This window comes from Elaeis guineensis, chromosome 2, assembly GCF_000442705.2.
Source record: "Elaeis guineensis isolate ETL-2024a chromosome 2, EG11, whole genome shotgun sequence".
NCBI lineage: Eukaryota > Viridiplantae > Streptophyta > Magnoliopsida > Arecales > Arecaceae > Elaeis > Elaeis guineensis.
The window spans coordinates 99,214,169-99,239,930 of record NC_025994.2 but is presented as its reverse complement, the minus strand read 5'-3'; the positions used below and the strand labels follow the sequence as shown (position 1 = coordinate 99,239,930).

At 37.2% G+C, this 25,762-nt stretch overlaps 2 protein-coding genes across 3 annotated transcripts; both read left to right on the top strand.

Moving 5' to 3' along the window:
- Positions 1-1,263: 1,263 nt before the first annotated feature.
- LOC105049604 (G-type lectin S-receptor-like serine/threonine-protein kinase LECRK3) lies at positions 1,264-11,205 on the top strand. 2 transcript variants are annotated; one of them, XM_010929322.4, is made up of 8 exons: positions 1,264-1,450; positions 5,610-6,770; positions 7,319-7,426; positions 8,778-8,932; positions 9,028-9,238; positions 10,040-10,277; positions 10,356-10,506; positions 10,600-11,205. In XM_010929322.4, exons 2-8 carry the CDS (start codon positions 5,882-5,884, stop codon positions 10,906-10,908), a joined length of 2,061 nt encoding a protein of 686 aa, XP_010927624.1. In that variant the 5' UTR covers positions 1,264-1,450; positions 5,610-5,881; the 3' UTR covers positions 10,909-11,205. The 2 variants fall into 2 exon arrangements, with proteins under 2 accessions (XP_010927624.1, XP_029122472.1); XM_029266639.2 differs by lacking the exon at positions 1,264-1,450 and having other exon boundaries at positions 5,233-6,770.
- A 9,270-nt stretch (positions 11,206-20,475) lies between these two features.
- LOC140850771 (G-type lectin S-receptor-like serine/threonine-protein kinase LECRK3) lies at positions 20,476-25,417 on the top strand. Its single transcript, XM_010929303.4, has 7 exons — positions 20,476-21,936; positions 22,268-22,390; positions 22,602-22,747; positions 22,851-23,061; positions 24,360-24,597; positions 24,680-24,830; positions 24,920-25,417. The coding sequence occupies exons 1-7, from the start codon at positions 20,595-20,597 to the stop codon at positions 25,223-25,225; spliced, it is 2,517 nt and encodes an 838-aa protein (XP_010927605.2). The 5' UTR covers positions 20,476-20,594; the 3' UTR covers positions 25,226-25,417.
- Positions 25,418-25,762: the final 345 nt, after the last annotated feature.

Here is a 25,762-nt window from a genome sequence, read left to right as displayed (position 1 = left end):
TATAAGGGATGGCCCTATTTTTTATTAATGTGGCATCTCACCGGCCTAAATCCCCCCCCACCCCTCCCCCCAACCCCCCACCAAAAAAAAAAAGAAAAAAAATTGATTTCATGATTTAAATGTTCTTACAATATTCCAATGAACAACCATATATTTCTTATTATAAAATCAAGACTTTGTGATAAAAAAATATATCATACTATAATATATATATATATATATATATATATATATATATATATATATATATATATATATATATATATATATATATATATATATATATATATATATATATATATATATATATATATATATATATATATATATGGAAGTAGCTCCCCTGTTCATTTGGCGCAAATTATGGGTCTTGTTCACCTCATTACACATCATGCCTAGCAACTGCTAGTAAAGGTCCAAAAGACCATTAACATAATTTTGTAAAATATCAAAAGGATCAAACTTTATTACAGATTCATTAATTTTATATTCTTAGCTGCCCTGTTCATTTGGGACAAATTATAAGCCTTGCTCACCTCATTACACATCATGCCTAGCAACTGCTAGTAAAGGTCCAAAAGATCATCAACATAATTTTGTAGAGTATCAAAAGGATCATACTTTATTACAGATTCATTAATTTGATATTCTAGATTTTGATCATACTTCATCTATGTGCTGTATTCATAATAAAAGCCTATATTAAGAGTGTTAAATTATTAAATATCCCCAATAAGTTATCCATCTTCCCTACAAAAGATATAGCAATTTTGCAGGTTACCATATATAACTATAAAATAACAGAAACATCCTGTATATTCTGCTGAAGCCTTACATATATGAAACGGTGAATGAATCATTAGGACAATAAATATGCAAAAAAAAAAAAAGTATCAGAAAATAAATGTATGAAAAAAAAGGTGGACTCACAGGCAGCGAGCAAATGATACAGATACTCCAATCATTTAACGATTATACCCTTCTATTCCTCACTCAGAGTTGCGAGATGCAGTGATTTACGTGTTGATACTCAGGTTGAATAATTGAAGGTTTATCAAAATTCAAAGGGCATTGAAACCATTCTTTTTTTGTAGCTCTCTCCCCTCCCAATGGAGGCTTTTTTATAACGGAAAAAGTTCTGCTGTTCCCCGTTTCTTCCTCCTTTCACCTCCTCTGCCTCTCCTTCGTCTTCTTCTAATAAGAATTCGCGGCGGCTTCCTCTCTCCCCAAATGTGGAGCCGTCTCCAGCTTTTTCTTCCATCCACAAACCCTAACCCTAGATCTTTGGCCGTAGATCTCACCGTTCTTACCGCCTACGCTGATCCTCCAAATCTCCGACTCCCGCCGTTCCACAATCATCGAGATATCCGGTGGATGCTGCTCTTTGGTGGCGGAGCCGTCGTGTTTCTTGAATCTTTCAGCCTTTTTGTTCGAAGTCGATAAAGTGCAGGTCTGATGCTTCAGCCTTTCTTTATTTTTGTGCCCTAGAGTGGAAAGTTGTTTTCTTTTTAACCAATTTCTTCTTCCTATCTGGTATCTATTTTGATTTCGAGTGATGTTAAGCTCTTGAAGGTTTTTGATACGATCCCGCATGATTCTTGATTTCAAGTAATCATTGATGTCAGAAAAATAGAACATCTGATAACATATTGATAGTTTTGTATCGTTGGGATTATAAACTGAACTAGTTTGACACATTCTCATAATTCTTCTAATAAGGAAAGGTCTCTGCTAGGAATCAGGATATAATTATAGACTAAGTCTAATTTGGATTTAAGGATGGGATCCTAGACCAGTAACTTGGATTTTAACTGAGCTTAATGATCTAGTATGTAACTCGTGCAGGATGTGAAATTATTAGTCAGCCAAGCTATGAATCAAGTTCTTTGCATGTAATTATGACTGCAATATGGAAAGGTTATCAGTTATTGATCAAGTACCAGTATAGTATCCCTAGGTATCCTGACTTTTTTTTTGACTCATTATTGGTCATTGATATGAAGTTGTCCTTTCCTGTATTAACTAATATATAGTTGATCAGATGTTCCTTGAAGGGTCAAAGCTAACAATCAAATTAAGCAAACTGATTGCTTCCATCTCTAGAATTGAGTATAAACTGTTAGATTACTTGGATCAAGGAACTTTTCTTCCTCAGATACATTGAAGTAAAAGAGGAGATATGGCTAGATATTTTCTCTTAATGTAAAATAGTGCCATATAAAACCCTTGATTTTCTTATTCCACTTTTTGGGAATGGAAGGTAGGAGCAGATGTCAACCTTGTTGTAATGCAACAACTCAAGGTGCTATTACAAGTCTCTGTCCTTTCTTGTTTAAGCATCACAACCAACTAAAAATAACTAGCGAGAATCTCCATTGTTATACTAGAATCAGCAAAGGATACTCAGATCAATGTAGAAGGAATGCTGCTCCGGAGAATTATTTCTCCTATCCTTCCAATCATTGGACACCTGTGTATACTAGCCTATCATTTGGAGATTGTCTTGCATCGGTTTACTTGAGTCAATCATTTTTTGTCAGAAAAGAATTTGAGACAAATCATTAACCATGTGGTTAGCTTTATCTGTCTGTATTCATTTGGCCTAGGTTTCAGCACTGTCTGATAAGTTTCCAATGCCAAACAATGTCTACGATCATTCCTGTATGTAGTTTTCTATTGAAGTTCCATAACCGTTTTGGATAATAAGACAAGATTTCTAGTATCTTGGATAAACACCTAGCATCATCTGAGTAGTTTTTTTTGGGTAGTCTGTGTTATATGCCAAATGTTTTACAAGCATGAAGTTTTTCTTACTTGTGCATTATATTTCTTTATGTATTGCCCTTTGGCAGCTCTTCCAGTTTCAATTTTACTGGCATATCATATTGAATACCTGCGTCAACAGTTGTTTCCTTCTTGACAACTTTATTTCTCCATAATAAACTTGAATGTCAGGTCTTAAAATTCCAAATACAGAGGCCTCTTCCAGCAATATATTATGTTCTAGAAGCTTGTTACATTGTTCCATTTATATCTTCTAGTTAGAGATACGTGCATATCTATACATGTTTATATATCAATATGTTTTCTTGATATTTCTTTCCAATTCAAACAATCATCAAGTATATGGTTCCTATGTCTACCATGAATGCTGTGCCTGCATCCATGCAAAGTTTTACTTATCAAGCAATTTAAAAAGAACTTGCTGATTTTGATTGAAATTTCTTTACTCAGAACTCACAAGAAAGAGAAATTTTTTGTTTTAATTAATGAAGACTTAGATGCAGATGAAATTAAATTCAAGAACATCCCATAATTTTTTGAGAAAACAGTGCATAACCACCACCATGTTGAGAACATCGCACAATTGGGGTGGCTAAATTCATTTTTCATGCCAGAAAAGAACAGATAAATCCCATTTCAAGGGAATTAGAGAAAATGAGCTGGGTTTCGTTAATTTTATATGCTTATGATATGTGCTGCTACCAATGACTTCCCTAGAGATCGTGAACATTGAGAGGGCGGGTTTGGCCTTGTTTACAATGCAATCCTTTTATTTGTTGGTTGGGGTACAAACAGTGTATCTAGCATTCTAAAGTTGACATAAATGCATTTATTTAAATTAAGCAGTTGCTATGAAAAATGATCAGGGATAACAATAGACAAAAAATTAATCCCTCTAATAGGACTATCCTTGATTTTTAATCTCATTAAATATGTTGAGTTGGATGCCTCTTGAACTGAGTTGGTCAAAATCTCAAGTTGATATCGTAGTTAAAATGATAGCTATTTTGCTATATTTTGTATAACGGCTACTATAACACATTTTTTTATAGATAAATCGGTGAACTTTTTTGAGATAATTTAGTGAATTTCACTTCTAGTTTAAATCAGTCCGTTCATGCTAGATAAAATTATCAAAGTCTCCTAGATATTTCCAATTTCCATTTCTAGAAATGTATGCTGAACTTATTTCTTAGATTTCTAACTGATCTCAAGTTCATGTCTTGAAAATACCAGCCTAACCATCCTGCCCATGTTTGATGCATTTGTTTGAGCTAAACCTATGACATATAACTTATATGAACCACTAGCATAAACCAAAACTTGTATTTTTTCTTTTTAACTTTATTCATATCTTATTATTAGATTAATACTTTTTCTTCAAAAATAATATCAGATAAATACTCATCCACCAAATACAATTGATGGTTGACAAAAGCTACACTTGTCTTTTTTGTTCTTTGTCGGCATATTTGTCATGCTCAATATATTATAAGGTTAGTCACAATTTTTAAGAGTGTCATATCTATGATTGATTACTATAGAAATATACCGGTGTTATTCATTGAGGACACTACGATATTAAAAAAATATTTTTGTCTCTGGCATTGAGTTTGAAGTTTAAAATTTTACTTTACTGGCATGAGCACTGCGGTTTTCAAATAATGACTGTTATTTCTATGATATAACTGCGGTCACATCGAGTAGCCACTTTCTTTGTGGTTATACATATACTAAGGCCTCCGGAAACACTTATGACTGCAGTTAACTTACACCTCGGCCCAACTACTCTTGAAGCAGAGTGCTTTAGCCAGCCCATTAACTAATAGGATCCCGAAGCTACCATATGTTGTCCAAAGACTCCAAACCCAGTTTACTATAAATGCCTACCCACCCTCGGCCTACCAGGCCCGGCTCTCATCACAGCTGGGATGGGTCCCAATAGCTTGAGCAGTCAATACTTTGACCGGTCTGGCTGGGCTGGGTTTAAGTTCCACAAAATCAAGTGACCTCATATTCTGGCAAAACATTTATCTCTTTCCATACACTATTGCTGTACTTATTGGAACTGTCGCCATTGTTAATAAATGTTAAATATATTGTCTTAATTCACATACATTTACCCACTAGTACTAAGACTTGTTCAAGTCATCAAAGGTTGCAAAGGATTTAAGCTGCTCATGAGCGGCTTAGAATCAGCTCACTTGAGATAGGCTCCGGCTCGTTGGAAAATAAAATGAGTGAGTCTACGTAATTTTTGTAGCCCGAATAGATACGGATAATTGGAATTAAAAGAAGCTCGGCTCGGCTTGATTTTTTATTTTTTAGTACAATTTTTCAGTAATGATAAGAAATAATGAAAATAAAAAAAAAAAAAAAACGAAAAGGAAAACGACAAGCTTTTTGGTCAGTTTCCATGTGGACAGGATGCGGTTAGGTGGACTGCAACTGGATACTAAACTAAGCTTGATTTCCTTTCACCTCGAGATACGTTCAACGGTTTTTTTTTTTTTTGGTAGAATTCAACGGGTTTAGTACGTGAGAAAAGTATGAAAGAATATTCAAATCTTATCATACTCTCCGGAAGCGTTCGTCCAAGCCCAGGCCCCATGCATGGCAGCGACGTCAAAAACCCTTTTATAATTCAAACGTGGAATGAAAACATTCCGATTGAACGAAATATCAAACAATGGCATCCTCTTTTCTCCTCCATCACCACCTCCTCCGGCCTGTCCTCCTCCAAATTATACTGCTAATAATTAGCCCAACTTACGCTCAGACCATCTCCCACCGCCATATTATAAGCTTGCGCTCCTCCCTCACAGCTCGGACCGGCCAAACCACCGCCTGGCTCTCACCTTCTGGCGACTTCGCCTTCGGATTTCGCCCCCTGGAAGGTGACGGCACCCACTTTCTCCTCGCCATCTGGTTCGACAAGATAGATAGCAAAACTGTTGTTTGGTGTGCCAACGGGAACACCCCGGTTCAACCTGGAGCCACAGTGGTGCTCGCCGCCGACGGGCAGCTCTCGCTCTACGATCATGGCGGCCAAGAGGTGTGGAATGCCGAAGTCAATGTTACTGTTACATATGCTGCCATGCTTAATAACGGCAACTTCATTCTAGCAAGCAGCGACGGTTCGTTCCGATGGCAAAGCTTCGACCACCCCTCGGATACCATCTTGCCCTCCCAAGTATTGGGTGTAGGCAAGGGGCTCCGATCCCGTCTGATGGACACCAATTACTCCTCCGGACGGTTCGAGCTCAGCGTTGGAAGCGACGGAAATCTAACGTTTTATCCGGTCAATATCATGACAGGCTATGCATATGATCCTTACTGGGCTACCAACACTACTGGAAATGGATCACGGATTCTCTTCAACGAGTCCACCGGAACCATCTACTTGGCTCTAGCTAACAGCAACATCTATTTCTTGCCACAGAGAACATACTCTGTGAAAGATTTCTATCAGAGGGCGACACTCGATTTCGATGGGGTCTTCAGGCGATATATCTACCCAAAGAATGCGAAGAGTACTAGTGCAGGCTGGAGTACGGTGGGTTTCCAGCCTCCAGATATCTGCCGAAATCTCACCACCAAGACGGGCAGTGGTGCATGTGGATTCAATAGCTACTGTATATCCGGCGGTGGGAATCAGAGTGTGGATTGCGTGTGCCCACCCGACTATTCTTTCCAGGATCCAAATAGGAAGTACAAAGGGTGTATGCCAGATTTTGCAGCCCAGAATTGCAAGGGGAAGTTCACGTTGAGAGAGATGAATAATGTCGATTGGCCTTTATCTGCGTACGAGCACTTGTCTCCCATAGACGAGGACAGATGTAAAAGAGAATGCTTGGGTGATTGCAACTGTGCGGTAGCCATTTACCAGGATGATGGTCAGAATTGTTGGAAGAAAAGGCTCCCCCTCTCCAATGGAAGGATGAGCGACTATGTGGACCGAAGGGCTTTCGTCAAAGTACCCAAAGGTAATTTTACCCCGTGCATTAATTCCTGCTGAATTTTCCTCCCGGGCCGCCAATTATTGGTCCACGGCCATCATAAGCCATCCAAAAAGTCACAATATCCTATCCGCATGGATGTTCTTGGGTTCGTTAATTTCAGGGCAAATTTTTCAATATTGCCTGCGGCAATTCACTGTTCTTTTTTATTTTTTATTTTTTATCTTGGGAGCAAAGCGCTCAATTTCTAGCCAAGCTGTCTCAAAGTCCTTTTTTTTTTTTTTTTTGATAATAAAGTCAATCTTTTGATCGTCAATATGATAAATCTTCTGCTTCTTATTTGTACCTTAATAATAGATGATGTCATGCTATTGTAACATTCTTCATATTTAAATACGTGCATACCTACGCACACCATACATGCATGTCTGTGCGTGTTTATATGCACTGTAGATTGAGTTGGAGACTTGCATAGTTCGTTCTCCTTTTCTCCGCCTTTGAAACATTAGTTTGAGTTCGAAGTTTAAGAAACATAACTCAAGTGAAAGCCCTGATTTTAAGGAACTGTTATGCAGATTCGACAAATGGTAAGAAGAAGATCGTCATAGTGACAACCTTGGTGCCGATGCTCCTCCTACTGGTATGCCTTGGTCTATTTTTATGGAAGAAGAACAGAAAACAAGGTAAAATTTTTTACGTTACTTTTAAATATTCGAATGTTTATAATAACTAGGAATAGGCATCAATGTTCCAATTCAAATGCTTTTGTGGATGTCTATATTTGTGGTCATAGTGTTTAAAATAAACTGGTCTGTTAATTTCTGCAAAATAGTGAAATATGGTAGTATACACCCCTCGTCTAACTAGTGTTTGATATCATGTAGCGTTGCAGCATATATACCATAAGGTGGCATCATTCATGTATCAATTAGAAAATTTGGTGATGTGTTGTTCTACCAATGTGCACCAACTAGCCTTTTTTAAGGTATAAGATGACCATCTGGCATAAGGCTTTAGTAACCTAAATCAATTAATTTGAATTACTAGCAATTCACATTTGCCTTCGTCTTCTAAGTGAGATAGTTTAATTTGGTTATACCTGCTCCATCTGCCCTCCTGCATAACCCATCGGGAGAGTGTTCTTCCAAAATTGGCATAACGGGCATGCAAGGTATGCCATGCAGTGTACACTATTAATAAGCATGGAAAAAGTTACTCTTTTCCAATCGCACAATCAAATTTCTTAATCTAAAAATTAATATGAAGTTGTGCCCTATGTTATTCTGAAGTAATAATACAGAGAACTACCTTTCTTTTTAGTTTAAGAACATCTTCCTATGTTGTAAATGTCATGTTCTAAATCATTATATTCATGAAGTTTTCTTCCTTATGCGTTATAGTTCTTTTTGGCTTTTCACATGTTGCCTTGTGGATCTATTGATCAAGATTTTAATTGTAAACTAGCCAATGTCACACTGGTCGTATCTCTCATCCACGTGGTAGTGTTTCCATGTTCAAGACTTGTGAGGTGAATTTACATCATCTGGGCCCTCTCTCTCTCTCTCTCCCTCTCTCTCAAAAGGAATTCAATGTTTTCTAAGCATAGCATTGCATATTGAATATGTACCTCTCTCGAAGCCTTCTCAACAATTAAGGGTCCTCCTTAAACAAGTATTTAAAGTATTACAGCTTACATTCAAATGCAAAATTATATCATCCATTTATATATTACTATTTACAAGTTTGTTGTACCATAACATAGACTCCGAGGTTATACTAGATTTTGTGTGGTACTAATTGGGCACATGTACATATCAATATATGTCTATATATAGTGGCATTTCATGTGTAACTTCATTAGGTCCAAAAACTTAGTGACGCCTATGCTTGTCCATGTATGGTAGTCTTCAATTAATTAGAAAAATTTTTCATGTTGTTGTTGCAATTTTTTACTCCACCTAAATTATGAAACAACAATTGAAGTACAAGTACTTTGATCAATTTTTCTCATAGTTGACTTGGTTATTTTTGAAGTTCCCACGTTAGGTATACCAATTACCTCCTCCAAAGAAAGTAGAGGAATGGATCTGGAATTGAATTTGTATGACATGTTTACAATTGAAAGTGCCACCGATAACTTCTCCATTAACAATAAACTTGGAGAGGGTGGGTTTGGCCCTGTTTATAAGGTAATCATCTACTTGTATGACATTTTTCTCTTCATTATACATCTAATTAACATATCTTTTTCTGTAAATTAAATCTTTAATATAGCAAATTTCAGGGTCGATTGGATGACGGACAGGAGATTGCAGTCAAGAGATTGTCAACAGATTCTGTGCAGGGTCTGAAAGAGTTCAAAAATGAGGTTATGTTAATTGCTAAACTGCAGCACAAAAATCTTGTTCGGATTCTTGGTTGCTGCATTCAAGGAGAGGAAAGAATGTTGATCTATGAGTATATGCAAAACAAGAGCTTGGATACCTTCATTTTTGGTACTCATATTATTTTACTCTCTCATGCACGTTTAGCACTGGATGGTTGATTGCATGTTGAACTAAATTGAGCGTGACATGTCCTGTGGCTGTACTGTATCATAAAAAAGAAGATAACAATTAGGCAATCTGAATTTAATGATTAAGAATGGACCTATCTTATCAAATTGAATGAGTTCAAATTAAGGAGGAGGTGTTTTTCACCTTATAATTTGAAGAGTAGGGAGAATGTGTCAAGCAAGCACCGGGAACTCTTATGAGGTTGATAATCTCCAACAACCTAGTATAACTTATTTGTACCTTAAATGCTAATAATTGCATAAAATACTAGGAACATAATAATAAATTTTCATGAATGCATTCATGAAATATGAAGTTCTAATCTTTTAGAATGTTGAAACTCTTTGACAATCTTGTAACAAATATTAATATGACTCCCATTTTTCTCTCTCTTTTTTAAGAAAAATTGGACATCAAAGTGTCTCATACTCTAATTTGTTACACTCAAAAATGTTAGTTCCATTAATTTAAATTAGTATCTTGACATAAAAAATTTAATGTTGGGTAAAGAAAAACTGCATACATTCAATAATTGTATCTATTAGACTTCTCAAATCATCCCTCATTTTAAATCAAGACCTTAGACTCAAAGGAAGCAATCTTATCTGAACAAATTTTGTTATAACTGCCACTCATATGAATGATCAAATAGCTTATTTTAAGTACATAATGATTAACTTGTTAAATTGGAATTTAAGTGTTATTATTGTAATCCTAATACAGAGTAAAATGTTGGACCAGATAAAAAACAGGGGGCATTGCTGAATTGGCGAAAGCGTCTTGACATTATTATAGGAATCGCTCGAGGTCTTCTTTACCTTCACCAAGACTCAAGGTTAACAATAATCCACAGGGACCTCAAGGCTAGCAACATTTTGCTTGATAAGGATATGAATCCGAAAATCTCAGATTTTGGCACTGCAAGAATTTTCAAAGCAGATCAAAATCAAGAGAAAACAAGGATGGTGATTGGAACCTTGTGAGTACATCAATGCAATTGTATATATGTGTTACTCTCATTAGATAATTTACTGAAGTGTTAATTAATGGCATGCAGTGGGTACATGTCGCCAGAGTATGTTATAGATGGTACCTTTTCTGTGAAGTCTGATGTTTTCAGTTTTGGAGTTCTAATACTTGAGATCTTAACTGGTAAAAAAAATAGAATGGTGCATCAGTCAGGATATTCTATGAACCTTATAGGTCATGTAAGTATTCATTCAAATGCGATAATGCTCCTTGTTGTTCATATTATTGCTGATACCGCAATTTCATTTTGATATGTATATGGCTTGTTGCAGGTTTGGAGACTCTGGGCAGAAGGTAGATGCGTTGAGCTATTTGATGAAGTAATGGGATGTTCATATCCTATATCTAAGTTACTTCGATGTATACAAGTCGGACTCTTGTGCGTGCAAGAAGGGAGCAAAGATAGGCCAAAGATGGCCGAGGTGGTTCTGATGTTGAGCAATGAAGGCGTGGCACTACAAGAGCCTAAACGGCCTGGTTTCTGCATAGAAGGGACTCCAACCGAACAAAATTCATCTTCCTGGAAACAACATTCAATTACACCAAACGAAGTCACAGTTACAATGCTTGAAGGCCGATAAGACACTCATCAAAATAAGCATTTCTTTCTCTGTCGACAATTTAAGACACCCATCCAAGTTTACAGATACGCTTATTTCATTGTAGAGGTGGACTATACTAGGACTATTTGAATCTTTATTGTAGGATTTGCCTTCATCTGTAGAAGAGGAGCGTGAAGGCCGAGTTTCTCCCCTGCTCTATGATTTCTTGTGAACGTGGTGAGGGAACATTTGAAGCTTGTAACAGGGGGAGACGTACACTAGATACTTGTTTTCTATATGGAACTCTTCTACATGAAACTCTCCATCAGCACTGAACCTGTATAATTCACCAATCATTGTGTGTCCCCTCTTTCTTATGTACAGCATTAGCTGATGCATATGTATTCATAGGTACACAACTTTGTTTAGCCACAACATCCTTGAATATAGCATATACAATATAGTATGATTGTCAAGTTTTAGTTGGAGTCCATCTATGGGACACCAATCACCATAATTCCTGAATGTTGGAATTATAGGGTCCTGAGATTGCAATCCATCCTACTTCTCCCTCCCGTATTTTCCTCTGAGACTGAGTTTAAGACTTTCATGTATCATTTGTTACTCCTGGCAAAGAACATTGAATATTATATGCAAACATTCAAGAGACTTGCATCATTCTTCTTGAGAGTTAGATCTAATATTAATTTTCTTTTTTAATTCATGTGAATAGATGTGCCGTGTATGGAGCGCATATTGAACAAAATAACTCGGGATTTTCATATGGTGAGGCACGAGGCTTTGGCATATTACAGGCTTGAGATGTAGCTCAAGATGGTAAAAGGGTTTTGGCATTGGATTTTAGCATTACGAGGGCCTACATCTGATTTTATTTTAGATCTATGCCGGTTCATACTTTTAAAGGAAAATAAACAAGAAAAAAAAAGCTGTTTATGAAAAGAAAGAATAGGAATAGAAGGATAAAATGGAAGGTAGAGAAGAAGCAGAGGAAGCGGAGAGAAGAAAAGGTCAGCAAGCATAACAAAACTCATATTAATTCTCAAAAAAATAACTTTAAATTGAAACTCCCACCCTACCCACAAATGCTACTTCCCAAATACAATAGTACCATACCAACCAAAATCATTTTTTGGTGAGCATACCAACCAAAATATTGATGGGATTGCATCATGATAACCTCAGTTGTGATCATATTCAGAATCTGCATGGATTCTACCACAAACAGTACTCTCCTTCTTTGAGGAGTCCTACACAAGTGTGACTTTGTAGAAGCCATCAAAAGATTCATCCATCCACAAAATCTGAGAAGATTATGAAGAAAAATAAATAAAATCAACACTATGCTACACTGATCCAATCAATTTGAAACAAAATGGGATATTACGACCTTACAACACCCAACAAGTATCAGAGAGCCAGAGGTTTATATCCCACCGGTAGTTTCATTCATTCTCCCAGTAGAGTAAAATTAGGTCAGCCGCCTCCATCAATGGAGCTCCCCAAAGTATTGTGGAAAAGAATTTTGTCCACAACCTCAGCAAAGATTGCACCGAAATGTAAAATCTATCTCTTTACTTCTTGACACGAAACCTACTTTGCTAGAAAATTCTCTTCCAACATTGCGGCATTTTATCAATAATAATCTCTTGCAGCATAACGTCTTCCCATAATTTGTGACAATTGCTTTCCTTCAAAATGAAAAGATTCCATTCCAAATTCCAAAACATAGGGCTGGACAAAAAGGGAAAATGCTTTTTTCCAGCGTTTCTAAACCCTAACCCTCTCACAAAAATGATGTGGAAGACAAACTCCCGGACAATTGAGTAATATGTCTGGCCATTCCCAAATCATCTCGGGGAGCGCCGCGTTATCGGAGGCGAATCTCTCTTGGACAACAACCATGGTAGCAGCCAGCTCTTCTTCTTCTTCTCTGTGATCTATAATAGAAGAAGGTTCCGTTTGGTCTCCGAATCCGAATCCAAGAAAGAGACGATTGACTGCCGCCCTTTTTGTGATATATCAATATTAGAGGGTTTCTACTAAAAAAATATTGGAAGGTTCGGTTTGGTTTCCGAATCCGAATCGGAGAAGCCCTATTGTCCTGAAACTTCCACCAAATGTCCCTGCGAGCTGATGGGTAGGACGAAGAGGAAAAGTTAACCGGAAATCCGCCAGTGGCGACGGCTTCAGGCCTAAGCGTCTTCTCCGGTCTGCTTTGTCCGGTGCACCTTCATAATATTTTATTATAAAATAAATAAAAAATTTTATTTTATATTTTTAATTAAAAATAATTTTTTACTTAAACTTAAATTAAAAATAATTTTTCATTCCAAACGTAAGTTAAAAATAATTCTTTACTTTTAATTAAAATGATCGTTATATCCTTATATTTTCGTATGGTTATACAACAAGTATTATTTTATAATAACACAGTATTAATTTATAATAAGATAGTACTATCTTTTAATATCGCAGTATTATTTTATAATACGTAATGCAGTACTGATTTATAATAAAACAGTACTGTCTTCTAATATCGCAGTGTTATTTTATAATACGGTAATATTATTTTATAATAAAATAATATTATTTTATGATAGTATTATATTATAATAACGCAGTACTATTTTATAATAAGACAGTATCGTATTATAATAAAAAAATATTTTTTTATAATATCTTTGCATCATAATAAGATAATATTATTTTACATTAAGATAGTATTATTTTATAATAAAATAATATTATTTTTTAATATCATAATGTTGTTTTAGTATTGATTTATAGCTGTAGAGGTAATTTGATCATTTATACCAATTAGGGAGTTGAGAGCTATTTTTAATTTTAAATTTAAATAAATTTTTTTATTAATTTATTTTAAAAAATATTACTAATATTATATATTAATTTATATATATATATATATTTTATATCATGGGTACAAAAAGTAGCACAGTGATTTAAAAGCCTTCGTTTTCTCGATTTCAAATTAATGTTTGCTAATGAAGTCTAACCCATAACTATTAGAATTGTATTAACATTGTACGGAATGGAATGATGGTTTGAAAGAGCTGCTTTCACACTTCATATGTTTTTCAATGCATTCCAGTTCTCAAGCCAAGGCGGTCCCAAGTTTGTACCATAAATCCGCTTTACGTGGGTTGAAGGTTTTTCTAGGAAAGAGTATAGCGGGTAGAATAATGATTTATAAGTTCTATTTTCAAACTTCATGTTAGCTAATGTTGATGAAAATAGTTTCAACATGGCACTTCTTAGACATTATTAACTTGTTTTTTAGGGATAGAAGGGAGGCAAGCCATAGTTGTTACATGACCATTTATAGAAAATTACAACCACATAGAGCCAATCTACCACCTGATTCCCTTCAAGGAATGTAATGAGCTTGAAGCCATTGAAGAGTCCGTCGCGAGGCAGATCTCTGAGAAGTCTGTGGCTCATAAGAGTCACCTTCCAAAGGACACGAGAGGATCCAAACAATCCCCAAGCAGCCGTCAAGCCTTCCCTCACCACTTAAAAAAAATCATGTCACTGGTCCATCGTAGGAAAGAAATGACGAGCCCCAACACATAGGGGGTGTTTGGTTGAGACGAGTAGGAGTATGAAATCGAAATTAGAATGGATGACTTTCATTCCAACCGTTTGGTTTGAAAGAGTCCCATTCCGATTCTGATTCTGAAGTTGAATAGGAATGGCTTAATCTATATAGAACTCAATCCCTACTCTCCTCTATGGATTCAAATTTTCATTCCAATTCCGATTTTGATTCCAATTCCAATTCCGATCACGAACTAAATATTTCAGAGGATTTGACCATTCCGATTCTGATTCCAAACCATCCCGATTTTCATTTTCATTTTGATTCTGATTGCGAACCAAACATCCCCATAGTACCTGCCTTCATGATTTTTGACTAAGCCTACCTCAGCAACATAGTTCATAATAGATCAAAGTTTTTTCGAGGAAAACAAATCCATCAAACTTAATTTGACTGCGAGCTCCAAGAAGGGTGCCCATTTACCTGTGATACATAGGTCAAAGAGCCCTGGGCAAGCCGGTGCCTTGTTCTCGCTAGTAAATATTGTCCGATGGAGGCGCCTTTGAACTCTAGCACTAGTTTGATAACCCTCTTATAGATGAGCGAAGGAGAGTAATTTTTGAAATTAAGAATCCCCTCATTCCCGACAATCCATAAAGACCGTCAAATGTAACCTCTATCAATGGAGCTACACTGCATAGCTTAAGCTACAATGCAATTTGAGTTGCAAGCACCCTTCCAACACCCCGATTTGATTGACACTGCAATTTGAGTTAGGGGTAGTGAAGGGAGGGTGGTCAAAAGGGAGAGAATGGAAGAAATGGTAAGGAGAGGGGTCCAGACATGATGTAGTGGAGTTGGCAATGATGTAGAGAGTGATATAGTATGGTGGTGGTAGGAATGGCAAAATCGACTCGACCCGATGGATATGCACTTTACCCAAATTCGGTCAAACCCGAAAAATAGGGTTTGACCGAGTTTAGGTTCAGATTTAGATAAAACTCAAAAACTGTAGTACGGATATGGATAGAGTATGGATAGTGTTATTTTCTATCCAAATTCGAATCCGAACCCGATCTAAACCTATGGATATGGGTAATATTCGAACTTATATCCGAATATATATATTTATAATTCTATTTTGATAATTCTATTTTGGTTGATAATATACGTAAAATTATTTTGGTTATTTATATGTTTTATGTTGAATTGTAATTCTATTTCTATATTTGATTTCTATAAATCTGAATTTGTAAATTATTGTCACACCCCGAACCCAATATCCGGTTCGGATACGTGATGGCCGCACATTCCTTAGAGCAAGCTCTAAAGAATATGCAAGGTCAAAATAAATCATTACAACCTTAACATCCATAACAATTAATTTCAACAATAATTTATAAAATCTTGCATAATTACAATTTAAATTTCTTCAATTCTCTGATCAGATACTATGGCACTCTATTTATCCTTCTGCTCATCCGTAAATCCAAGTCATAGCTAATCATAAGCATCCTGTAACTCTGAGAAGAAAAAGAAAGATGAAGGGATGTGAGCTTTACAGCCCAGTAAGAATTTTCATATCACACTGATATAGTAATATAGTCTGAATATAAGGATAAACAATAAAATATAAAATCTCATGTTCAATGTCCAAAATAATGCAAACATTCATAAATTTTCTATTTTGTTAAAATAGATGTATCATCATATGTTAACAGGTGAAACACTTTTATTCAACAATTATTTTATGTCTTATCTTTCATTTTTTTTTCATAATTACATGATTTTTAACCTTTTCTTTCTGGCTCTGGATTATCCAAGTCTATATCTTAGTCATCATCCGAATCAATTTCAACATAAAAAGCCTTTTAAGGCTGTCCCAGGATGAGCTCCTGACCGGCTGTCTCACGTACGAAAGTCCGTGAGAGGCTGTCCCAGGCATAAGCTCCTGGTGGGCTATCCCAGATATGAGCTCCTGGCCGACTGATCTACCTGTAAGCCAGTGGGGGCTGTCCCAAGCATAAGCTCCTGGCGGGCTGTCCCAGGCATAAGCTCCTGACCGGCTGTTTCACATGACAAGGCTAGTCCATACCATATATCTCTTTCTTTTCATTTAATCATTATGTGTTGATTCATCAAATCAATTCTGTCTTGCATTATGATCAATTTAGATATATCATATTCATATAATCATGCCATCAATCTCTGATACATATATATTGACATAATATACTCGTGCTCAAAATCAAATAACAGTATCTCAGATATAATAAATTCATCGATCTCAAATCCAACGATGCAAAACCAATGATGCAAGACCAACAGTAAAATAACATATATATAATAGTGATCATGTACAAAGATTCTTATCTTTATCGGTGACTAATCCAAGCACAGAAATTAATATTCTTCTTTGATTTATGAATTTCTCTTAACAAAATATTTCACTCGATATCTTATGCAGACAATCATATCTCTTCATGATCTTGATCAAATATAAAAATCATATATGAAAAAAATTATCGATAATCGATCTTAATAACACAAATCGAGGACCTCTCTTAGGATTAATCAAAATTAGGATTTATCTAAGTATCTAGATCCTCCACTGATCCATAAGACTTCTAGAGAGAGAAAATCCATGAAGAGAGAGAAAATTCTAGAGAGAAAAAGTAGAGAGAGAAAGTGGAGAGAGAAAATAGAGAGTGAATATTTTTGTATCCTTCAGACGAGGTAATCATGATCGAGATTATCAAAGATCATATCATGGTGACTCAATATGGATTAACCATGATTGATGTTATCAATTTCGAATAAAGATCGGATCGGAATCTAATCTACTGCACGAATTTCAGAGCAATCTCAGGTCATCATATTTTCATATCAATTTTATCCTAGGATTCGTGATGAAATCAGAGAGAGAAAGATACTAGAGAGATAAAATCCATAAAGAGAGAGAAAAGTCTAGAGAGAGAATCTAAAGAGAGAAAATGTAGAGAGAATGTAAAGAGAGGAGAGAGGAAAGAGAGAGAAAGGAGAGAGAGGAGAGAGAAAATTTCTCTCTCTTTTTTATTTTATTTTTATTTTTCTCTTTCTCTTTTATTTTTCTTTTCTTTTTCTTTTTATTTTCCTTCTTTCTTCTTCTTTCTTCTTCTTTCTTTTTCCTTTTCTTCCCACGGCCTCCCTTGGGCCGAAACAAGGGACGGACGAGGGGCTCCAGCTTGGCTCCGATGAGGGCGACGGCTTCGTCGGAGGTCTGGCAGCAGGTGGAGGCGGCAGTGGAGCAAGAGATGGCCGGCGGCAAGGTTCGGTCGGTGAAAAATCAAGAAGAGATTGGAAAATTAGGGGATCGCTACTTTTTCTTTTGTTTTTCGGTCATTGACCGGTCACCAGCGGCCTATATCTTCAGAGAAGAGAGATAAAGGGATGAGGATCCTATTCTAGGGATGAGACACCGCAACCGACGATGCCGATGGCCGAAAAAGAGAGGAAAGTGTCCGATCGAAATAAAGCCAAACAGGGGTTCATCTTGTTCATAGATTTTTCTGCGATCCCAATGGCCGGTGAGGGTCTAAAGCCATGGGGAGAAAAGAAAGAGGGAGAGGAAGAAAATTTGGAGCCTTACCTGAGCTCCGATAGCCTTTTCAACCTTCGATTTTTGATGAACACGAGAAGAGGCTGCCGCAGCTTCCATGGAGAAAAGGGGAGGAATCAGGCTCAACGGTCACCGGTGGAGACTCGTGAGGGAGAGGGGAGTTTTATTTATAGAGGACCCTAGAGTTTTAAGAATCTCAAAACTCTTCTCCGTTCGGGATTCATCGGAGAAGAAGACTCCCATCGGGAGTCTTCTTCCCGTTCTGTTTTTTTTTTTTTTTTTGTATAAGCTGTGAGCTGATTCTGGGCCCAATTGGGCCGGATGTTACACTTCTGTTCTATGTTGAATTGGTAATTTTATTTTGATTGATAATATGCATAAAATTATTTTGATTGCTTATTTTTTTAGGTATGGGATAGGTATAGGGCGGATATGGATTGGATATGAAGAAATGGATTATCTGTGGGTATCCCTGAACCCATTGGGTATGGAGATGGATATCTCTTTTCTTGTCCGATCGGATATCGGGTAAGGTTTGGATATAGGATATTAATTTCGAGTTTGAAGATTGATAGTACAATATCCGATCCAAACTATATCCATTGCCATCTCTAGATGGTGGGGGTAGGGCAGGAAGCAAAAGGAGAGAGCGATGAGTGGTTGATCTTGTGATCTTGGAGGTCACCCACAATGTTGCTATCCTCCGTGAATAGTGGCGGAACCTGACATCAAATATTTGGAGGACGAAGTAAAAATTTATTAATATTTTTTAAATAAAATATTTATAATAAATAATAAAATAAAGATATATATATCTAAAAATATTATAAAAATATCAATAAATATTTAATTTTATGTATAAATAAAAATAAATAAAAAGATTATCTTATGACATTTGTAGAATGATTTTGATTGTGTAAAAATCTCAATAATCTCTTCCACATTAAAGGTTGAAGAATAAATAAAGAGTTAAAGAATAACTAAACAATTATTTTTTTGAAAAAAATTATTATTTTAAATAAAAAAATAATATATAAATTAATTATATGATCTTTTTTCAAACTGGTAGATTCATAATGTGTGTAAGACTAAAATATTGAAGGGGTCATGATATATATAAATACATAGATAATAAGTATTTTTAAATTTTTTAGGAGGGCGGTAGCTCCCTCTAGTCCCTTTTGCGCTCCACCACTGTCCTTGAAGGAGATGGACTGACAATGGTGGTGGTGACCTACTTATCCTCAAGCTTCTCCATTGAGACCAAAGGCACTTCCTTCGTCAGCTTTATAAGGTCTTCCTCTACCTTAGGAGAGGTTGATGGCGGCTTTGGGAAGAGAGAGAGAGGTAAAGAGATCAAGGGAAAGAAGTCATGCTCAAAAGAGACATGATCCATGAGGAAATCCTCTCTGGCAAGAGTTTGGGTTGCATTTTTCACACAAAAAAATGGTTGATCTTCCTTCACAATGCCACTTGCAAATCACAACTTACATAGATCTCGAAGCACTACAATTATTTTCTCCGATCTATCTGCACTAATCTTGAAGCAATCATTTGCATAATTTAATAATTGACATTGCAGAAAAAGAAGAATCATTTTTTCTTGTGAAAGATACAACCCAAGCCCTCTAGCAAGTAGTTTGACAAGGAGGTGGAGGTCATGAGTTTTGGGTCGAGATTGTAGCATTGTTCAGACCCATCAAGATTTTACATCGAATCACTCAATGACCCATAGGATCAAGTTGTTATGTGGGGAGGATACGAGCATGTATCCTGTAGGTTGTCCTATGGCGGATTCGGACGTAAGATGAGCTGCAATAATGTAATCTCAAGTTGCAAGGATTGCTTTGCTCAACTTGTGGTTGCACTTACGGGCTATTAAAATAAGCACATCATTCCATCTCATGATCGGCGTTGATTAAGTTGTGCTCCTCCACCGAGATGCTATTGCAAAAAAGGGGGACTCAAATTATTTTTCTATCATTAATGCAGTGATTTTTAAAATAAGTTATTAAATATAGACTTATATTAGCATCTTATTTATGTAAATACTAAAATATTTTGTGAAATTGTTAGACTATCCATCACACCATCATCTGCAATCAATCCCGTCCTTTTCCTATGTTACCACGTTTATTGGAATTGTTAATACATATCGAATCTTTATTCCTGTGCATGTTTTTTTTGTGAAAAAAACTTGATCAAGTTAGGTAAACCGTCAACAAGTGATCCACGTTTGCACCACTTGCTTAAAGGAGGAAATTAAAAATTGCTGCCATTAAAGAACGGCTCACAATAATAAAATCAGTTCTACTATCTTTCCCATCAAGAATGCTAGAAGTCGCATGCCCACCAAGCCCAGCACTAAATTCAGACAGGTTGATCGGGGATTGATTGGTTGGCTGATCTCAAAAAGCGCAATGTTCCATCCGACAATTTAAACGTGAGATAACTGCGAAAGAAGATTCCAGAGAGGTGACGTTATCCGAATATGCGTCCAACCTTGCTCACATTGCTGCAGTTTTATTACCAGTCCCGGTGGTAAGCTCAATGAATGATTTATTTCATCAGGCGGTACTCCATAGCATGGAATCCCCAAGGCTCCTGCACCACCTGCTCCTGCCTCTCCTTCCCCAAATTATACTGCTAATACTTGGCCCAGCGTACGCTCAAACTGTAAGCTTGGGCTCCTCCCTCACTGCTCAGACTGGCCAAACCACTGCCTGGTTCTCGCCTTCTGGTGACTACGCTTTCGGATTTCGACCTTTCGAAACCAACGTCAGCCACTTTCTGCTCGCGATCTGGTTCGACAAGGTAGAAAACAAAACCGTAGTTTGGTATGCACGTCGATGCCGACCGGTGCAAGCTGGGGCCACAGTGGAGCTCGCCACCGACGGGAAGCTCTCGCTCAAGGACCGTGACGCCAAGGAGGTGTGGAATGTCAAAGCCAACGGTACCGTTACTTACGCCGCCATGCTCGACAACGGCAACTTCGTATTAGCGAGCGGCGATGGCTCGGTCCGATGGCAAAGCTTCGATAACCCCTCTGACACCATCCTGCCATCCCAAGTTTTGGGTCCGGGTAAGGAGCTCCGATCCCGACTAACGGACGCCGATTACTCCGGCGGACGCTTCGAGCTCAGCATCCAAAGCGACGGCAATCTGACGTTCTATCCAGTGGAAATTATTTCTGGCTTAAAATATGATCCTTACTGGTCTTCCGGAACCGGTGGAAATGGATCACAGCTTGTGTTCGATGAGTCCGGTACCGTCTACTTGGCTCTCACCAACAACACCGTGCTCATCAATTTCACGTCGGGGATGATAGGCTCGATCGGAGATTTCTACCAGCGGGCAACACTGGACCCCGATGGGGTCTTCAGGCAGTACATCTACCCCAAAAACACGACAACGAGCGGTGGTTGGACCGTGGTGGATTTCCAGCCCCCAGACATCTGCCGAGAGCTCACAACGACGACAGGGAGTGGTGCCTGTGGGCTCAATAGCTACTGCGTGTCTGGTGGTGGAAATCGGAGCGTGGATTGCGAGTGTCCACCTGGCTATTCTTTGGAGGACCCAAGCAGGAAGTACAAAGGATGCTTTCCAAATTTTACAGCTCAGATCTGTGGAACGAATGAGTCGGTGACAGAGACCCTGTTTGAATTGAGAGAGGTGATCAATGTCGATTGGCCTTTATCTGCCTATGAGCATTCGTCTCCCATCGATGAAGACCGATGTAAAAGGAGATGCTTGGGTGATTGTAACTGCGCCGTCGCCGTTTACCAGGTGGACGGTAGAAATTGTTGGAAGAAGAGGCTTCCTCTCACCAACGGAAAGATGGGATCCTATGTGGATAGAAAGGCTTTCATCAAAGTACCCAAAGTATCCAAAGGTAAGTCTATATCATATATTCATGTTAAATTTTGAAATTTCCTTCTTCCAGGCTGCCCATTACTCTTACAAGGGCCCCCATAAGCATCCCCGAACGTTGAAAACAGGGGCGTTGGGTTCATTTCCCTTCAAATTTCAGTATGGTCTTCCACAATTCAATGATAGATCAAATTTATAACCCCTTGCAGGAATTTATAAAAAATCTGTTTTCTTTCCCATGTATCGAGAAAGTATAGGAGTGATCCATCATCCATGTAGGCTTTTAATGTTTTAAATACCACTACGACATCGAGTAGAAGCACAATTTTTAATTGTGAAAAATCGCCATGCAGATTCCATAAAGGGTGATTCTAGTAAGAACAAGCCAGTGATTGCCATAGTCATTCCCTTGGTGTTGGGATGTCTCCTGTTGCTTTGTCTTGGACTGCTTGCGTGGAAGAAGATTAGAAACCATGGTAAATATACTAATTTACAAACTAACATGCATGGACATGAATAATCACTTATAATTGGCAGTCAACGTTAATGCATTTCTTTGGTAGCTTGTATCTCGAATATCAATTATTATTTCTTTATTGCAACAATAGCGTTTAGGAATGTCATAAAAATAAAACAATTCAAAAGTTTCGCAAAACTGATCGGTTATTTATGAAATCAATCTACCAGGGGTATCACATGATTCCCACTTGGATGAAAGCGGAGGGAAGGACCTGGAGTTACCTTTATTTGATTTGTCCATGATAGAAAGTGCTACCAATTTCTTCTCTGCTGATAATTTTCTTGGAAAGGGTGGGTTTGGGCCGGTCTACAAGGTAGCTTTCTGATTATTGGATAACAATATTTGATTCTTCTTCTGGCTGGTTTTTCTTAACAGCAATTGTTGTAATCTAGACCTAAAAAATGACAATTAAGCAGGGTCAATTGGGAGATGGACAGGAGATTGCTGTCAAGAGACTGTCCAAAGATTCTGTGCAAGGCTTGAATGAGTTCAAGAATGAGGTCATGCTAATAGCCAAACTTCAACACAGAAACCTTGTAAGGCTTCTGGGATGCTGCATTCAGCACGAGGAGAGAATACTGATCTATGAGTACATGCCAAACAAGAGCTTGGACACCTTCATATTTGGTTCAGCCTCAATACTAATATTATCTCTTTTTATTGTATTTATGATGCGAGAATGATTAACATTTTGCAATGGTATATGAACTACATCCTACTAAATTGATTGCCATGTGCACCATTACTTGGTTAATCAAAAGTGAATTTTAGGAGATGGAGACCATACCAACTAACTGTGAGTACAATAATTCAAAATTGAGTTTTGTCACTATATGTTACTCTTTTTTGGCTCAAGGGTGGCCTTCAACTTTCTCTTTCATTTCATTACTACAAGAAAAAAGTGATGAGCTTGCCACTATTTTGCTCAAAAAACAAAAAAGCAGACTTGCTTACTATTCAAGCTTAGATTGGTCTTGAGAAGATATAAAGTTTACTTTTCATATATTGTGAAAAGTTTGATTTTGTTAGGATTATGAAATATATGAGAAAAGATGTCTCAGTTAATCAAGTAGGTTGCTGTACCGACTGAGAGACAAGCAGCACAAGTTTGAACCCTTCAACTTGGTAATTATTGAAGATCAATCTCACTATTTGCATTGCATCGGTCCCTGCTGGAGGGCATCAAATATCATCATACATGACAGAGCTGAGATGCAAAGTTTTCACAGTCCAAACATTAGCAATTACTTAAAACTTACATTTTCACTAGAAGGAAACTTACTCGTAACTCATGGTGACCATTTTGTGGTGGACAAACTTGTTCTTGATTTACTGTGATGCCTTGAATTTCCGCTTCTAGTGATATGTTGTAAACTTATTCATCAGTTCGATAACCTGCAAATGCATACCATGCCACTCTTCTCATTCAACTGCATATATCTGACCTAACCCCAAGACACTGGCTTGGATTAAATAAATGTGAGCTCAAATTTATGCAATTAAAATTCTGTTAATTTTGTTCAGCTAATAGAGACACCCATAAGAAAAAAGTATTGAAGGGATACCAATAAGATGTGAAGTATATATTTTTCTAAATGCTCTAACAAAAAGATATATCTTTCCTTGATCTCAACATTCCTAACTTTTAAGCTGTTCATTTTTTACTGTATTCAGAAAGTTAAGGACAATATGAGAATAAAAAATATGTTAGCAAACAATCATTAGAACACCGCGTCTAATGAATTTCCCAGAAAGCATTTATTTTGTGTTATAATTTATTTAGAACACAAGATATAAATGAAGGTCGATATTGGCATCAAGGCTTGCATACATCTGAATTATGGTTTGTGTACATACTAAACGACTAGCTAACTTAGTATCATTAAAGTTTACAATTGCTGACAAGAACTTAAATGCTGGACCAGATAAAACAAAAAGTACACAGTTGAGCTGGCAAGAGCGTCTTGATATTATCATGGGAATTGCTCGAGGACTTCTTTACCTTCATCAAGATTCAAGGTTAAGAATAATTCACAGGGACCTCAAAGCTGGCAACATTTTGCTCGATAAGGACATGAATCCAAAAATTTCAGACTTCGGCACAGCAAGAATTTTCAAAGGAGACCAAAATGAAGAAAACACAAGGAGAGTGATTGGGACGTAGTAAGTTCTACCTTATAAGTGCATTACTAAATATATGTGCTACTATAATCAATTGATCAGCTAATCTGCTAATGACATGCAGTGGATATATGTCGCCAGAGTATGCAATGGAAGGTATCTTTTCAGTGAAATCTGATGTATTCAGCTTTGGTGTCATAGTGTTGGAGATCTTAAGTGGAAAGAAAAACAGAATGGTGTATGAAGCTGAATCCTGTGTGAACCTTTTAGGACATGTAAGTATTCAAAGGAATGCAGTACTGTTCATGAATCTTCATATCATTGTTAATTTGCAATTTCATTTCAACATGTGCATGAGTTGCAGGCATGGAAACTGTGGGAGGATGGTAGATGCTTGGAGCTACTTCATGAAGCAATGGAATGTTCATATCCTACACCTAGAGTATTACGATGTTTGCAAGTTGGTCTCTTATGTGTTCAGGAAGGGAGCGAAGATAGGCCAACAATGGCAGAAGTGGTTCTGATGTTAAGCAATGAAGGTGTGGTACTACCCCAGCCTAACCGGCCTGGTTTCTGTATAGGAAGGACTTCTAAAGAAACAAGCAGGTCTTCCATGGAGCAAACTTCATCTGCAGTAATTGAGACTACTACAATGCCAGAATGTCGATGAGATACTTGCCTTAACAAGCATGTCGTCTTTACTTATTTCACTACTTCAGTGACCAACAAATTAAACATTGGGCGGCTTGGACTTTCTTACTTCAAGCTAAACCTTCATTTGTATGGTAGGGAGGACTCTACTTGGGAGTGTGACTTGGCCCAGGACATTCGGAGTATCTGATAAAGCATATTCTTTTTTTCATCTAGAGCTCTTGCAAACTTCTAGATTCTAAATCTTCTCTTCCTACAGTCGCTGAATCCATCAGGTTGCTTCACATAGCTCACACCCGCACCAAAATCTTGCAAAATTTGTTGCTTAATATACTACAAAATAGAGTACCTTATTTTTCAACCCCTCAAACTGCATAGTCCAGGGTTATCAATGTCAGCTTGAAATGCCTCATCAAAGCTTTGGAGATCAGCAGCACCTGACCAAATTGTATCCTTTTAACAGTGATCTGAAATGTTGACCGAAAATTCACTAATATTAGACCACCCAGGGAGAATTGGGAAGCTCAATCATATAGAAATCTTTGATCAATAATAA